We start from the raw sequence: 17,120 nt of genomic DNA, 5'->3' as shown, positions 1-17,120 counted from the left end.
AACTGTTGATCGGTTCTTTCTAAGGAAAAGAAAGATCACATTATCACTAATATAACCTGAAATTCAAGTTCTTGTTAATTTTCCGAAGTGGTCTACGCATCACCTAACGTCTACCATAAAGAAGTGTAGTGTATGGAAGAGCGGTGTTGATGGCTGCTTTTAGGTTACACCGGGATTTAAACTGGAATCAATCAGTTGGTCAAGCATTACATTACCTATTACAAATGCAATACGATCGCTCTGACTTCTGAAATGATTAAGTTCTCGCCCATCACTTTAAATCAGAACATAGGTGCGACGGAGAGGAGCCAGACTCTTCTAGGGTGAAGGGGGTTTAGCTCATGGGGTGCAGCTCAAGTGAAGGGTGTCCTTTCGCCAACCGTCCAAAAGTGAAGGGGTAGTTTTCCCAACCGTTTAAAAGTGAAGGAGGTCCCTTCCCCAACCGTTCAAAAGTGAAGGGGGTCAGAGCATCGGCACCGACTATCACATCTATCACAAATCTGAATCAGAATTCAATTTGAACCGACAGCACTTTCTTTGGAGTAAAATAACCAAACAAAACTCGGGACAAAAGGTGGTTGGGGGAAGGAGGCACTCAACTCTGCGAGTAATCCTCAAAGTAGTAGTTCCAATTGTAGGGTTTAGGGCCGCGCGCGGACTCTGCTATTCACTTAAAGTGAACTTTCGATTGATGATCTATCGTGTTCCCAAATGGGCCATCGAGTTCCCAAATCGGATAGCCATTTGACAGATAAAAACGGTCTTTGCGCTCCATGGACGTTTCTTTGCACTCTTCCAAGATGACTACGGTTCAATTAGAGCAGGGTTGGGTCCCCCAACTACCTTTCGCCCCTAAACTTGAAATGATGGTCACATAAGTTTCTAGCGCAAATACATGATGGTTCCAGAGTTTGAAATTGAAACATTGAAACCATTACCATGATCACCAAACCAAGGGAACTAATCAAGAATCTAACATAATTCTACATTGAAAAAGAGTGAAGTCGAAGATTTGAGATGTTTGATGTATTTGCACAAGTAGGTATAAATTGCGGATTTGCTGGTATATTTTCGCATCGACTGATTACGAACGGACCCTAGGATTTACTCACGGTCTCTTTATCGGATATGAAGGTTTTTTTTTTGGAGACAATTGTAGGATGAGTCAACGGAACCCTACTATCTAGCCCGTACATCAAAATATCAAATAACACCGAGAGAAAGAATGCGGTATGCGGTACAGTACGAAGAATATGACGAAACCTCAATAAACTGCAATGGGTCTTCAACGAACTGGCGAACTGGGACTCATCATCAAGATTTGTGACAGATATCTGGCAGACAACCTAAGAAAATCGTCCTCAAAACAGAAATTTTCGCTTTCAAAATCCATTCACTGTAGGATATCACTAATATCGAAGATATAAGGAATTGAAACACTGGAACTACGCAAATCTTTCGACTAAAAAAAACAGATCACATCGAAGAAGTGAGCGAAAACCCCCAGAGAGCGGTACAATTGTGTCAGTTGTCCGACGAAAATTTGTCGCGACCCCGCCTCCTAGCCCTATGCGATGTAAGATTTCGTGTTTCCTAGTTTCCTTCTACTATCCTCTGGAAGAAAGCGGTAATTTCCACAGAACAACTCACATCACATCTGTCGGTTATTTCTGCACTTTCATTCGCATGAGCTTCTGAGGAACCAAACTAGGAGATGTCGGACTTTATTTCGCTAATTTTGTTGGATTCCCTTTACAGTTCCTTATTTCAGGAAGAGTTCGTTTGTATGAGCTTACCCGAATTTTATACGGATCTTATGTAGTGATCGGCTTTCGTTTTCCACATTTTGGACATGTTTTTCCGGAATTTTTGTCTTTCGCTTTTAGATTACATCATTACCTCTTAAATCTTATCCTTTCAAACATATAATAATGTACGTGTCATTGAATCACTTGTTCTTAGTTAGGAGGAACAACTTCCATAGTTCCCATTTTCAGAAAATGCCTCCAAAGAAAGGAGGTGGAAAAAAGAGTAAAAACGATGAATGGTAAGTGCTTGAACATTCGTTTGAATTTATTTTCATTTTTTTTGTCGTTTTTCATATCTCAACACAATTTCTTTGTTATTTTAGTTATTCATATTTAGGGATGATGAGGCTGCTGAACGAAAATTAGCCTCTCTTATGGCAAAGAAAGAGGATGAGGAGATAGATTGGGATGCAGAAAGTGATGATGAACCTGTACAACCTATAAAACCTACTGCAGGCAAAAAAACGGCATTTGCAATGTTGGTAAGGGATACGCACATATTTAGTAATAAATAAGTAAACATACGCATGTGTTCAGTAGGGATTTGTTATGCTTTCTTTTTTTTTCTTACCGAAATTTTCTGTTTCTGCTCTCTTAGATACGTCCCAAATCAGAATTAAACCAATCAATTCAATTTGTTTAGCTTGTCCATATTTGGATCAAAAAAACTTAATCATTAGAAAGTTGTCCTTTGCTTCAGATGGATGATGATAATGATGACGACGATAGTGACGCTAAATCCCATTCAGATGCGGAGGAAGTTGAGAAGGTTGGCATGTTTCTATTGTCCTTTTGATGAATAAAATTGCATTTGTATCAGTTCCTCTGATGTGAAAGTCATATCAATCATATTTTTCTCGGTTCCGAGCTCGGAATGAGTTTCTCCTTCTCGAATTTACAACTTACTTTTACTTAAATATTGTCAAGTTTTTCACTAGTGTTCATCCGCGTATTCCCATAGAAGACTTGGTATTTGAGTGGACGAGCTGCCGAGTACGGAATGCTGTGCACTACTCACTAGTGCAAATTTTGTCGAACTTTCCTTGTTTCACTTTTTTTTAACGAGGAAAGAAGCACGAAGTTCTGGAGGGTTTGAAGTATGCATGTTGGTGAAGAAAAAAAGAAACTGGATTCGAACATTGAATTTATGCTTTGAGCTACTTACAGGGAGATAGTACAGAACATGTCCCAGCAAAACGTGAGAACGTGAGGATGTCATTGACAAGAAGACATAGGCCTGTAATTTCGCATGGTGGAGAAATAGATGGGTACACATGATCAGCCATGTGTTCTCAGAGCTTTGAAATCTTCGCCCAGATCATTTCGTCTACATCGCACATTTATTTTAGAACACAGAAATATTCATTATTTAGAAATAGTACAGTGAATGAGAGGAAAATATGCTTTTTTTTGTTAACCTATATTGATCTCGGCACTCGAGATCTCCGTGATTTGTCTGGACGTCTCCTTAATTCTTTTTCTAATTTCCTGCGAAAACATTCCCATCTCAGGTGGAGGACAAGAAACCTCAAAAACAAGAGAAGAAAACGGAGAAAAAGGTAGACGGTCCCGCTCAAACGAAACAAGACAAGAAGAAGGGCAAAAAAGGGAAAAAGGTGACTTCGTTTTCGACTCTTTCCTTGTCTTTTTGTTGTTCTCATTTTCTTCTTCTCCTTTTTCTGCTCAAAGTTTACTTTTCTTAGGGGAAACAAGAAGATGACGATGATCTTGATGCAATTTTGGCTAATTTGGAAATGAGTGAAAAATCTGCTCCGGCAGGCAAAAGCAAAAAGAAAGGTGGGAAGAAAGATGAACCCGAATCAGCTGTAACCGTCGAAGGAAGTAAAGAAGGAACTCCTGCATCGACAGAGTCTGCTCCAGTTGGGTCTGCTCCGGGTAAACTGTTGTTTATATTAGCTCTTCATTCATAACCTCAAGTACCACAGTATGTTGTGTTTTTAGAATAGAGCTTCTAAATTCTTATTTTTCCAGTAGTAGACGTGCCAGAAACAACTGAAGTGGCTGGAGATGAAGGCAAAAAGAAGAAAAAGAAGAAGAAGGACAAGAAAAAGGGAGAGGTAGAAGACGAGCAGGAAAAAGAGGAGAAAGAGGAAGAGGCGAAAGAGGTGAGTTATTTCGAATCATTGGATGACTGTTTTTGTATAACTGATATTTCTGTGTTAGGAGGTGAAGGAACAAGCTGGTGGCGATGCCGAGGAGGGGGAAGATGAAGATGATGTTGTCAAAGACAAAAAGAAGAAGAAGAAGGACAAGAAGAAGGATAAGAAAAAAGCTGACAAAGAGGAGAAGGATGAAGGGAAAGGGAAGAAGAAGAAACATGTAGGTTTTTTCTGCCTAAGATTTTTACTACTAGTATTTCAGTTTAGTATCATACTAATGTTTCAGTTTTCCATTCTAATGAATAAATTTTAGGTCGACATGATCAAAGAACTCTTACGAGCGAAACAAGAGGCTGAAGAAGCTGAACTCCGACGACAAAAAGAAGAAGAAGAACGTTTAGAAGCAATAGCCAAGGCTAAAGAAGAAGAGGTTTGAAAACTGTTTTTGTACCTCTATCTTGTTTTTCTATATAAAACATCGCAAATTTGTTTTCTCAGGAGCGCCTGGCAAAAGAGAGACGAGAAGCTAAAAAGGCTAAAGAAAAAGCAGCAATTGAGCGAAAGAAAGCTGAGGGAACATACCTGACCGCTGCCCAGAAAGAGAAACAGCGAATAGCTGCTGCAAAATTGGCCGCAGCTGGCTGTAAGTCTTTTAGAGTATTACAGAATATGCTAGCTTTTGTTTTCTTCAACCAATGATGAGAAATCACAATTTTAGTGGCGAAACCAGCACCGACAGCGGTTAGCGACCAGGTCATCTATGCGAATCTTGATCGACGTGCCAAGAAGAAGTTACAGGAGCAACGTATGAAGGAGCAACAGTTGAGGGAGCAAAAAGAGAAAGAAGATGCTGCGGCTAAGCTAGCAAAAGGTTTTCTTTTTTCTCATGTCATAAGTATTATAGTTCTGCTCCTGCTGTTCGTCGAAGAATTAGATTTATTTTTATTGCGTTTTCATTTGAAAGCTAAATGACATTATTATTGTTGTTCAGAAGCAGAAACTCCTCCACCATCGAAGGAAGAAACCCCAGAGTCGAAGTCACCAACACCTGCTAAAGTCTGCTTACCTTTGTGAATATTCTAAGCAACAGTTAGCTTGTATGTGTACTTTTAAGGAAGAGCTTCTCGATGACTGGGAGATGGCTGAGGAGGAAACTAATAAAACAGTCGAGGAGTCAGAGAAGACGGAAATGAAGCCAGCTTCTCGAGTTGTGACTGCTACTTCAGATGAGAAAAGCCTTACGGTATATTTGGGATTTTGAGGCAATACAGGTATCTTGTTCAGAAGCAACTAATTCTAGGCGAAGTCAGAAGAATCCGAAGAAGAATCGTCTGAAGAAGAAAGTGAATCAGATGAGGAAAGTGAAAGTGAGGAGGAGTCTTCAAGTGATGACGAGTCTCCTAAAGCAAAAATCACAAAGGAAGAACAAATGGACCTAGTACGACAACGATTGGCTGTACGTTTTCTTTCCTTTTTTCCCATTTCTATCTATCGCCTCGTTTACGTTTTTTTTTATAAGATAACCTTAACTATGCCGTCATGTTTTCTTAGAAATCGTCCAGAGTAGGACCTCAATTATTGCTTTCAGAAAAGACGTGAATTGGCAGAATCCAAAAGGTCTACTGACAATCTTCGTGCTCCGGTTATTTGCGTTCTTGGTCACGTTGACACAGGAAAGACAAAAATGTTGGACACCGTAAGTTTCTGGAACTTGGAAAAAGAATTACATTTGCAGTGAAACTATTCTCTTTGTAATGGTCTCACATTAGTCAATGAAAATTAAGATAGGCCGTTGTAGGTGCAAGAGACTGTTCTTTTCCATCTGTTTCTTTCTTTTTCAGTTTATTCGAACTATCGTTGGTTCAAAGCTGTTTATTAGTTTTCTTGTTGTATTTGAGGCATAAATTCCTTTTTAGATCCGTCGAACGAATGTGCAGGATGGTGAGGCGGGAGGTATTACGCAGCAGATAGGTGCTACACAGGTTTGCGAATATTTGTCATTGTTTATTAATTTTAGCAATATTGCTTTTTCCTTGGTTTAGGTCCCAGCTGATGCGATTAAGGAACGTTGTAAACAAGTTCGTGATTTCACCCCCGAATTAGTTAAGATCCCTGGTTTTCTGATTATTGACACTCCCGGTCACGAGAGTTTCTCGTGGGTTTTTTTATGTTCCACTATCATCAGCTTGTGATTAATTTGCTACATTCTTTTATCTACAGTTATTTAAAATTACCCCATATCTAGGAATTTACGATCCCGTGGATCGTCACTATGTGATTTTGCGATTCTTGTCGTGGACATCATGCACGGTCTTGAGCCGCAAACAATTGAATCTTTGAAGCTGTTACTCAAAAGGAAAACACCTTTCGTTGTCGCACTTAACAAGGTGACATTTCATTTTGAACACTTTGTATCACTCACTTTTCCAGAAGATGAATTTGTTTCTTTAGAAAGGCACAACTCCTTTTTTTTTAAATTTCGTTTAGTTATTCAACAAACTTTCGCGCTCATTTCCTCCGTTGTTGAACTAAAATTCTTTGTTATCGCGTGGCTTTTCTTGTATACATTCAGTACAGATTGATCGTCTCTATGGTTACGAGTCCAACCCCCGAAAAGATGTTTACCAACATATGAAATCTCAACCACAAAACACACAACTTGAGTTCAAAGAGCGCTATGAAAAGATTGTTGGAGAATTCGCCGAGCAGGTCAGTTATTCTTACCCCATTTTTTAAAGTTCTATTTTAATGATATTTCTTTAGCGTTTATTGCTTTATAGGCAATTAATGTGTGTTTGTCAAATCAAAACAAAAATGTCGATGAGTACGTCAGTATGGTACCAACATCTGCGTATTTGGGAGATGGAATAGGTTTGAGACGCAGAATTCTTGATTTCTTCTACGAAAACAAAGAAATTTTTCAGGAAACTTGATGGCATTCATTGTAGCGACAACACAAAAATATCACGCTGAAAAGTTGTCGTTCTGTGAAGAGTTGGACGCTACCGTAATGGAAGTGAAAGCTATCCCTGGACTGGGAACTACTATTGACGTTATTCTTGTGAACGGTCGGCTAAAAGTTGGAGATATTATCGTGATAACCGGGACCGATGGCGCCATTATGACCCCTATTAGAGAGTTGCTTATGCCGCAACCATTGAAAGAACTTCGTGTAAAAGTGAGTTTTCAGTTCTAAACGAACGGAGCTTCCCAAATATCGGTTTGGTATGCTTTCTCAGCTAAAAGTGATATGACGTTTGTCTTTTTTTTTCCTAAATTCATGTCTTCCTTAATGTTTAAGAAGTTGACCGAAAACAAAGCCAGTATAGGCACACAAAATTGTCGTAATAAAGAAGAATATTCTTGCTTTGGTTTTTTTCTTTCTGGTAGTTTTTGTTAGGGAGGCTAAACTATGCTCGACAATAACAAGAAAGTTTATAAATTCATGAATTCAGACTTTTCGACACCTCACTGTTTTTTTCAGTTTGAATATTGTATGAATTTCAGATTTTTTTCTTTCAGAATGAATATGGCCATTATAAAGAAATACAGGGTGCTCAAGGCGTGAAGGTATTGGCTAAAGGACTCGAGAAAGCCTTGGCGGGTCTCCCGCTGTTTGTTGCTCACAAGGTCGACGAGATCGACTTCTTGAAGTAATTTTGAAGTTACACGTTATTCAGTGCTGTTCGTGAATTTCCACAAGTTTAGGCAGGAAGCCGAAGCTCAACTGAGCCAAGCGCTTATGTCAATTAAAAAGAAGCGCGAAGGTGTGTATGTCCAAGCCAGCACACTAGGTTCATTGGAGGCACTGTTAGAATTTTTGAAGACGCAGAAGATTCCGGTGAGATGCAAAGTTTTTCTCTCAGCGGAAGATGTACAAAAACTAGTTTTTCTTTTAACCACATTTTTTTTTCTATCAAACACTTTTGCCAGTTAAAGGGAGCACATCGAGAAAACGACTATATTGGGATCTCTGCGGTGAAGTATAGAGTTTGGGTTGTAGATTACGAGTATGAGCGTGACCGCTTCTCTCAGTTCTATCCTTCCCTTCCCTCCTCTCCCCTCCTCTCCTCCCCTTCTCCGATTGTCCTGAAGAACAGCATGTGAAACTGCTCTTGATCCAACGAGATACTTTAAAACGTGTCATATTTGTACACGCTCTTATTCCCTCAGCAGCATACTCATTGGTTTCACTAGGATAGGTTCTTGAGATGACGTGCAGTGAGTGCAGGGTCAAGCGGGTGATGGGATTTCCCCATCGGAAGAAGGAGAGGTTGCTAGGGGAGGGTCGTAAGAGAGAGGATAGGTTCTTGAGGAGACCTCGTTGATTATCAACCGCCCGTTCGTGAAAGCGACGCGTGCACAATGGGGATGCGTTTTCGCGTACGTCGTAGGAACAAGCACCGTTTCCCATGACGTTGTTCAGGACGATTAGGGTAATTGCAGCTGTGATCATACTCGTAATCTCTAACTTCGTATTCCTGCACAGAGATTCCAACATTGTCACTTTTGTGATACGCTGCATTTAAAGAACGAAACGGAATAGAAAATTGTGACATATTCGACAACCTTTCCTTACTTTTCGTCTATATTTTGTCTTCCAGTACTCGAATGTCAACATTGGTCCAGTTCACAAAAAAGATGTCCAAAAAGCAGCTGCTATGTTGGAACACAAGCCAGAGTGAGTGATTTCGCTTCATTTGTCATTTTTAGAACTAATTAAACGTTTGACGATAGGTTTGCCTGTATTTTGGCATTTGACGTGAAAATTGAACGAGACGCACAACTATACGCCGATCAAGAGAAAGTGAAGATCTTCCAAGCGGATATCATTTATCACTTAGAAGATAACTTCCTTAAGTATAGGTAAGACTATAGCTGTTCGTTGTGTATTTGTGTATTCGCAGAGTTGATAATTCAGGGAAGAACTACGGCTAAAAGCACGAAGAGAAAACGAACATCTAGCTATATTCCCATGTAAATTACGCGTTCTACCCCAGCATGTGTTCAACGCCAGGAACCCTATAGTCTGCGGTGTTAGCGTTGAAGCTGGACAACTCAAACGTGGAACTCCTATTTGTGTGCCTAGTAAGGATGTGAGTACTCTACGCTATTGCCGTTCAACCTTCCATATTAGAAGTCCCACTGTTTTAGTGCATCTTTTTGGGATCTGTTGCATCGATTGAGAGAAATCATGAAGAAATACAACTAGCGAAAGCTGGCGATGAAGTACGTTAGAAGTTTTGAATTTTTTCTCTTTTATATACTTTAAAATTTTTGAGACTTTTAATAACTTTGTCCCGGGGAGCTTTGAAACAAAATTCTCAACGTCATTTTTTCCCCTTCAACCAGTGACCTGACACTCTCACAACATCCAGAAGCGATGATCGACAACTTCGTATCCAGATTTTGTTCGGATCCCTCAGCCTGATTTTTGGATAGTCTGCTGATATGACTCAAGGCTCCTACTCTTTGTTGGATGTCTTCAGATTTTGTTCGTAGCTTTTCAAGGAACTTGGTTATTTGCTAAGATAATAGAAATGAGAGCTTCGACTGTTCTCCCGCAATTTTTTTGAGACTCCTGAGATTTCTCCCGTTAGTCCCAAAAAATGTGCAAAGTTTTCGTCGGCATTAATTTTGGAGTGCGGAAACACTGTTTTGAAAATAAGTGAGACTCGCTTGATACCGGCCGTAATTGCGTTACTTTCAGGTCTGCATTAAGATAGAAAACACCACCGGTGAAGCTCCAAAACTATACGGGCGACATTTCAATCATGAAGATCCACTAGTCAGTCGAGTAGGTTTCTCCTCTATTCAAGTCTATATTTATATTCCATAAAAATTGAGTCCTTTTATTTACGTTTTTGTTTGTTTCAAGTATATATTTGTGGTATTTATGATGAGTTTTGAGCTACTTACTTAAAAGCTTCTACTGCAATGTTTTACACACCGTGAGAACCTTCTTCTGAAGGAAGTGAAATCATTAGGATAAATGACGGTGTTTAGAAGGCGTTCTGAATTGAGCTAAATTTTAGAGACTTAGACGGTCTCGATTTCTTAAGTTGGCGTACCTCCAACGTTGCAGATTTGACATCACGATTTTTTCCTAGCAATCAAATCCTACGAGACCTTAGAATTCTAGAAGAATCGTCGCGGGTTATCATTCATTTCGGAGGGTTGCTCTAGATGAAAGCGTTTAAAGTAGTTGTTACAAGATCGGGTGGAAACTCCGATAGAAGTATGCACAAGTTCTTATGTGGGTTACAATCTTTCAGTTTAAGCATCAGTCCACATCTTTTCAGTTTTTGTATGTCATTCCCTGGAACTTTTTAAAATCCACTTCTAATGTGGGTTGTCGAATACCTTTATTTGAAATTCTCAATTTTTTTCTTGTTTTTGCCCTGAAAGCTGCAGTTTTCACAATTCTCATTTTCGCAGTAGTCTTCTACTTCCTGTTGATTTATTATTTTCAATTATTAGAACGTTTTTAGTTATTTTTCATGTATTTTCGTGTTTGGTTCTCTTTCGAGAACCAAACACCTTTTTTGCTCTCAGTTTGCTAACAATGATAGTTTTGAACAGTACCAAAGATTTTGCTTAGTAACATTCTAAAGTTATCTTCTGCTTATTGCCCTTCTCTTGCAAATATAATCATTGATACTTGTTGCTCATTTATCAAGGCTACGTACTCTCATCACTTTTTTCCTCTCTTAGTCTCAGAAACCGTATTTTCAGATATCCCGTGATTCCATTGATGCCTGTAAAACCTATTTCCGAGATGATCTAACTCGTGCCGATTGGCAACTAGTGGTTGAATTGAAACGTCTTCTTGATATACATTAAGATCGCTTTATTGCCATAGCTAATATATGGATTTACTAGAGGTATAAAAAGACTGCTACGAAGATTTTTAAGTCAACTCAAATTTTCTCCCACTCAATAGCTGCTCTTGCTGGGCATTCTTTAACGGTGATCGCTTTTCTGTTCGTTTGATTTTGGTTAGCTCGCCGTTTACCGCGATGTTGGCCTTTCATTCGGCTTCCGGTCGAATGATTGTTGCTTATGTTGTTTCATTCATATCTTTCCATTGCATCTTTTGTGGGTGCCTCCTGTGGTATTATGCTTATCATTTCTAGTTTTAGTCGTTTTTCTGGTGGAATTCTATCACATGACTTTATACGATTCATATTCTTGTCATCAGTGCACCCGTTGTTCCTTGCTTTCTGTTTTGCAGCGGAATTTGTTGACGAGTAAATTATTACGGATATTCTTCTTTCACACAGTTACCTACTACTAGATAATAGGTACTTTAGATCCCCAGTCATATAAAGTCGGAAAAACCTGGAGTACGGTGTAGTTACATGGGCGGTTGAGCTGGAAGTAGCGAGCGCCTGGGATGGATGCGGGGACGCTCACTAACGGACTACCTATCGCGATGTTACAATGCTTGAGACCGACATCATTTCAACACTATCCAGCAGGGAACTGTTGATTACACAATTAATAGTTTTGTATCAGCTCCCCCGATTGAGATTGTTACTTCAACTTCGAGGAACTTCTAGCATCTCAGCAAACATGGTCATTTATTGTGCAACTCAAGTAGCATATGGGAGTGGCCTTCCTCTTCCTAACTCGATAGAACAAATATAATTTCATCTTTGTTGGTAGCGTTTGGTTCGTCTTTCTGCGACCATAAAACTACAACTGAACCGACTCCATTCTTTGGATTCACACGGACTAAAATCCCAATAGTCTCTGCACGCATCACATTTTCCTCTCTTGGAATTTCTGAGCAAATCGATGACTCCGCTGCACTATTTCTGCACTTCGGGATTATGATATTAGAGCATACACTTTTGCCTGCATGTCTGGAAGACATCCTTGTACACGTAGAAGTATCAGCGCGGCGTTATGTATTACAGAACATAAGAAGTAGACAACTATATACAAACAAATATCCAAATCATATGGGCAAAGATAGACGATACTGATTAGCAAAAACAGTGAAAATGTATCGTAGAGATAGCTGAGGCAATAGGAGATATCATACGTATGTTTTTCTTAACAGATATGCACTCGAGGCGTAGAAAAAAGGCAAGAGGAAGTTGAGAAGAAAAATAAAACTTTACTTCATAACATTTCCTAAACCTACAAACCCTAACGAATAAGGAAAGCAGCAGACTTGTACCGTAGGATGAACTTAGATGATCACTGTTTCAAATCCACAGTCATCACAGTGCAATAAAAGTCGGCCGTTGTGTTGAACAGCTCTCGGTTGAATACCGCATTCTGTAGCTTCATGGGTCAGAAAACCTTCCGAAAGTAACCTCCTCAATTCGGATTGGGTTGGTGGCGGTGAGTTGTTGGTAAAATCATGTCGGAAAAGGCAGTTCTGAGAGGAATATGTACTTTTATATGTTGTTCTACTGTTCTTCTACTTCATTCAACCAACTTGACACTTTGCCGATTTCTCATCAACCGTTAGAGGTGAGCGCAAGCAAGATGGACAATAGACATGTGGATTCAGGAATTCTTCAACATCGGCGGCAAGTCGCTCGTCCTCAATCTTTCTTATGTCCTCATATTCTGAATGATTTCGTCAGGGATTATAGAACTTCAGTTACACTAATTAAATTCCCAAGTATTGTACCCACGTTCTTCCATAAGTGCTTTAGTGATCGTCTCGTACAGTTCTAACAAAGCGTCCTGGTCAAAGTCCTCAAACTCGGATTTCATCTCCGTACTGACCTGTAAAGTAGAATCTACGAGGTCGAATACTTTACACACGCACACGCAAGTCGTATTTGTACCGTTTCTCGTACAACACATTCGAGATCTCGACGTGAATCAAATAAATGCATCCTCTTCTCTCGTAGCTTTTCGGCGCATTTCTGAAAGAAAAATTGGAGGAAAATCCACAACAAATTGCCGTAATCCTACCATCTTCATTATCAAACCTTTCTCAGCGTGTCACGAAGCGCCTGACTACGACCAGTGTTTTTGTAAAGATGCATGCGGTTCGATGTTATTGCCGACATGCTGTCTGGAAAACATTCTACATATGAACATTGGCGGAATATTGCGAAAATATAACGAGCACGCGTGATAACACTGTTACACTGATGGAAAATTGAGATCGAAATTGTTATAGAAATGTCATGAACCGTATTGTTGAATAAGAATAAACCAATATATCATTCATATATTGAGGAACCTTTTTAATGGAATGTGCAAATAGAATGAAAGTGTAGTTGAGAGGAGGACGAGGGAGGGAGCACTGAACCACACTCTTATTTCTAGAAGTAAATAACTAAATCATCCTGAGCCCTAAAGCCTAAGCAGTAGTCTTAGAGGACCTGTGACATATAAACTATAGTTACTAAGAGAAAAAGGAAAATAGGGCTTCCAGAAATAGGAGCTCGGCTGAGTGCCAGAATTCTGCTGCAAAGTTGAACTTCAGAAATAGAAGTGACGGTTGAAGAACGGAAAGAAAGAAGGAAGAAAAAAGAAGAGAAGAAAAGAAACACAACACATCACATCACCTCAAAACAAATAATCATCGAAGACTTATCTCCGGCATCTAAAGCATTAAGTGCTCAAAGTAATTTGAACGAATTACCATCAAGTTCTAAATCATTTGAACTTTTTCCCAATATCTTAGCAAGCATAGGCTTTTCAAAAGATCTCAATCGATGGTAAAATGTGGTTCCAATCATGTTGCCAGCTGAAAATATTCTTCCTATTAGCGAAAAATTCCATCTTATGTACTGAACAGGGCGGGTGTAGTGTAGCAGTGTTCCACTTCCTGTACGATCGATCGGAGGTTCGAATCCGCCTTAGTGCTCACCAGTCTTTCATCGCTCCGGGATCGATAAATTGGTACCAGACTTGTCTGGGAGGATAAAAACACTGAGCTGACACATCGGCTAGTCACTACAAGTCGTTGTATAGGTCAATTACACGTTCGTAAACCTCAAACGATCCTGAATTGAAGTGAACGTTTGGGACCATCCCAAGCGAGTTGATTAACGCCAGACACCTTATCCACTTTATGTACTTAACAACGTTGTACGTACACCCAGCGCTAGTCTAAGAACTTCTATCTTGAGAAAATCCTATTCCTAGTTTCTATCACTGAGGACAATGTACAGTCGGTGCTTTGCTAATAACGAAATCTGGCACGACCATGTTGTATTTGCTAGGTGAATGCAGTATAGCTATAGTAGAACTGCAACGTGCTTCACGTCATTTTGACCCGATTGTACCTGGATGGTAGAACGCCGTAGGCCCTAATGTAGTTCTAGATAATCTGTGAGCCCTGTGCTCTTATCGCTCCGAGAGGAATAAAACGAAAAAAACTCCATTTTCTCCACTAACCACCTTCAAGAATTTGTTAGAAAAAAAGGAGAGCAGCGAATCCTCCGATGGTGTCTTGTTTAAAGGCATCACCCCACGAATCCGGGGCGGGGGTTTCAGGTGGGCTATGTTTATACGGTCGTAGATTATGGGGAGGAGGGTGATTCCGTCCATTGCTTCCTAACTGCAGTAAAAAACGGCCCGGAAGATGCGGCGCGTGCACAAAGCTGGCGCGCTCCCATTGAACTCGTTGTAGAAAATAGCGCCTAGGAACGCTCGAATTTACATCTTCCAGGCCATTTTTTACGACAATTAGTAAGCAACGGACAGAACCACCCTCCTCCCCACAATCTACGACCCCGTATAAGCATAACCCACCTTAAACCCGCACCACCCCAGATTCGTGGGGTGATGCCTTTAAAACGAATATAATCAGTGCAATTCCGTAAGCGTCTGCGCTCGAAAACAACCGTAGCGGCTAGGATCGAGGAAGCACCTCTTTTAGCACAACTCACCGCTGCAGTTCACGATGGTCCCATCTAGATCCCAGCCGCTACCTTCACAAAGAGCGCAGCCGCTAACGCAATTGCACCGGGTTTCTAGTCGTTTTTCGTTTCTAGTCTAGTCGCAACTATAGTAATAAGGCACGAACAACATCGAAATTTCAGAGAATGTCACAAATTGCAGCGAAGTTTTACGTGGAAATCACCTCCTCCTCAAGTCCGGAAAGAGGTGTACAATCATCTTTACAAAAATAAATATCAGGAAGTAGGCAGAGAAATCGCCACGAAGAAAACGTTATAGCAAATGTGATAAAGAAGGTCAATGAAAAGAAGAAACAAGTATAAATGAACTCAAATTGCGAGTCGAAAGTGCAGCCACTATTTTGTAATATATACGTGTTGAAGAGTAAATTGACAACAACGCACGTCTTCATGACGAGAGAGGGAAGAAAGCCGGAATAAACAGGTTTTATTTCTCCCAAATAAAGCCGGTTTGAGATACAAATAGTACAAAAAGCAGCGAAACCCACCCAACAGTGCTTCTACAGCCACGATGGACCATCTGTTGAAAATCTTCTCGGACGGTAAAAACGATAATAATAGCGCGAAATGTGCAAGAAAGACGCCGATCGATCTCCTCTAGACTCGCACATCCAGAATAGATGATACATGACATGGGAAGAGCTACTCATGGATGAGGGAATCGATGATGAACAGGTCCCATATCCTAACCTTTTCAGACGGCATCACTGTTGAACATATGTATGACATGTGGGTGACAGCTACTTCAGACAGATAGACGGGGTTGCAGGAGTCACGTGGACTATCGGAACGGAAAAGGGCTAGTATGACTACTCTGTACTTATAGCGCCGTACGTTTGCATAGGATGCGGCTACTGAAGATCTGATACTGCAAGCCAGGTTAAGTACATCGTCATCGGACTGACTGAGTCAAGCGACGCCACCCACTCAGCGCCGTGTATGACACTAGAGAAGAACTGTTCTTAGGAACATGCGACAGTAGAGTTGGTGTCCTCAATACGAATATGGCGATGAACATCGATCCTCTCCAACAACTTACAACTCGAGTCGCACGTTCATGGATGTGGTTCAACGCCGGTTGACAGTCTTCGTCGCATCATGGGAGTGAAGGTTGATGGTCCACAGCTACATCATCTTCGTTTCGGTGACGCTTGGTTGATGCTTGATGTTCTGATAACATAAACCATCAGGCGGAACGGATGCTGGCCGAATTTGATGAAACGAAACGTGTAAAAAGATCGTCTTCAGCTGAACCTAGACAAGACAATGTTTATGAGGAACGGATAGGTTTCTGATGCCCCATTCAAGCTCAATGAAACGAATATATCCGAATGCTCCAGCTGTACATATCTTGGAGAGCATACAAAAGCATCGAGTGAAGAGGACTAGAAACATCCGACTCCGTGCTCACTTATTCAGCGCTTCCTTCCTGCTTCGACCTAAGCTTCAGAAACGTGGGCGCTTAGCAAGCAGGAGGAAAATGCGATCAACGTCAGCGTCAGAGAACGCGGAATTGAAAGGGTGATGCTAGGAGTAACCCGCTTTGCGCAAGTGAAAGAAGAGATTCGAAGTTCACTCCTACGTCACCGATGGAAAATAAGAGACGCTAAACAGAGAAGAGATGCCACTGGGCAACACTTGCATGCGATCTGGACAAATGGAAGTATTACTGGCGCCCGCTCGAGCAGATCGATAAACAATGGTGGCCCAGACGATACAGGTAAAGACGTCTCTGCAATGGCTAAACTAATGACACAGCTGAGCCTGGCGTTTGATCTGCAGTTCGGTACAGCAATCTTCGAAGCAGATCATACATAGCTCATAGATGGGTCTCTCATCGCCGCCATTCTTGGTTTTTCTCTCACTACATCATGTCTGAATAACCACACTTCGTAGCCTCGGTTACAGCAGCCAGATCTTATAGGCTTTGATCCCAACACTTCATTATGCTGCTATAATTAATTCAAAGCAATTTTCGTGGTAAAATGAACTGAGGTCTATAACTTCTTGTCGTACAAGAAAATCTATCTAATGTCCGGTGCAAACGCGCTCACGCATTTGCACCGGACATTAGATAGATTTTCTTGTACGCGTTCAAAGTGCCATGGGAGAGCAGGCAGTTGCGAGAAAGATGGGACTGTTTCATCTCCGCAGTGTGGTTGCAGCCGTTGCAACGTCCCGATATGATAGCATCGAAGTCAACCACTAGCACTGCGCCACTTCGAGTATAGCCGATTATACAAGTGCACTGGGCTTCACATCGTTTGGACCCAACTATAAAGGATAAAGTA

The 17,120-nt window shown here is 40.7% G+C and overlaps 3 protein-coding genes across 4 annotated transcripts; 2 read left to right on the top strand and 1 right to left on the bottom strand.

The window, feature by feature from the left end:
* Window positions 1–2,000: 2,000 nt before the first annotated feature.
* Window positions 2,001–10,771, top strand: RB195_011713 (uncharacterized protein; the record flags this gene model as incomplete). Its single annotated transcript, XM_013447569.2, has 28 exons — window positions 2,001–2,047; window positions 2,146–2,290; window positions 2,509–2,577; window positions 3,320–3,424; window positions 3,512–3,704; window positions 3,801–3,934; window positions 3,993–4,148; window positions 4,242–4,358; window positions 4,427–4,571; window positions 4,647–4,799; window positions 4,920–4,984; window positions 5,043–5,171; window positions 5,229–5,384; window positions 5,517–5,624; window positions 5,845–5,910; window positions 5,971–6,083; window positions 6,174–6,315; window positions 6,506–6,637; window positions 6,709–6,799; window positions 6,853–7,106; window positions 7,451–7,581; window positions 7,637–7,769; window positions 8,533–8,609; window positions 8,666–8,794; window positions 8,850–9,024; window positions 9,083–9,157; window positions 9,639–9,725; window positions 10,664–10,771. 28 exons carry the CDS (start codon window positions 2,001–2,003, stop codon window positions 10,769–10,771), a joined length of 3,435 nt encoding a protein of 1,144 aa, XP_013303023.2.
* Window positions 10,772–12,128: 1,357 nt separating this feature from the next.
* Window positions 12,129–15,847, bottom strand: RB195_011712 (uncharacterized protein; the record flags this gene model as incomplete). Of its 2 annotated transcripts, XM_064193246.1 has the most annotated exons (7): window positions 12,129–12,320; window positions 12,381–12,514; window positions 12,583–12,676; window positions 12,739–12,819; window positions 12,886–12,971; window positions 13,548–13,652; window positions 15,757–15,847. In XM_064193246.1, 7 exons carry the CDS (start codon window positions 15,845–15,847, stop codon window positions 12,129–12,131), a joined length of 783 nt encoding a protein of 260 aa, XP_064050829.1. The 2 variants fall into 2 exon arrangements, with proteins under 2 accessions (XP_064050829.1, XP_013303022.2); XM_013447568.2 differs by lacking the exons at window positions 13,548–13,652; window positions 15,757–15,847 and having other exon boundaries at window positions 12,886–12,966.
* A 181-nt stretch (window positions 15,848–16,028) lies between these two features.
* Window positions 16,029–16,647, top strand: RB195_011711 (uncharacterized protein; the record flags this gene model as incomplete). The annotated part of the gene is made up of 2 exons (XM_064193245.1): window positions 16,029–16,116; window positions 16,280–16,647. The coding sequence occupies 2 exons, from the start codon at window positions 16,029–16,031 to the stop codon at window positions 16,645–16,647; spliced, it is 456 nt and encodes a 151-aa protein (XP_064050828.1).
* Between the last annotated feature and the right edge of the window lie 473 nt (window positions 16,648–17,120).

Source organism: Necator americanus, chromosome III (assembly GCF_031761385.1).
Source record: "Necator americanus strain Aroian chromosome III, whole genome shotgun sequence".
Lineage (NCBI taxonomy): Eukaryota > Metazoa > Nematoda > Chromadorea > Rhabditida > Ancylostomatidae > Necator > Necator americanus.
The sequence above is the reverse complement of the archived record's forward strand: the minus strand, read 5'-3'. Positions and strand labels throughout refer to the sequence as shown.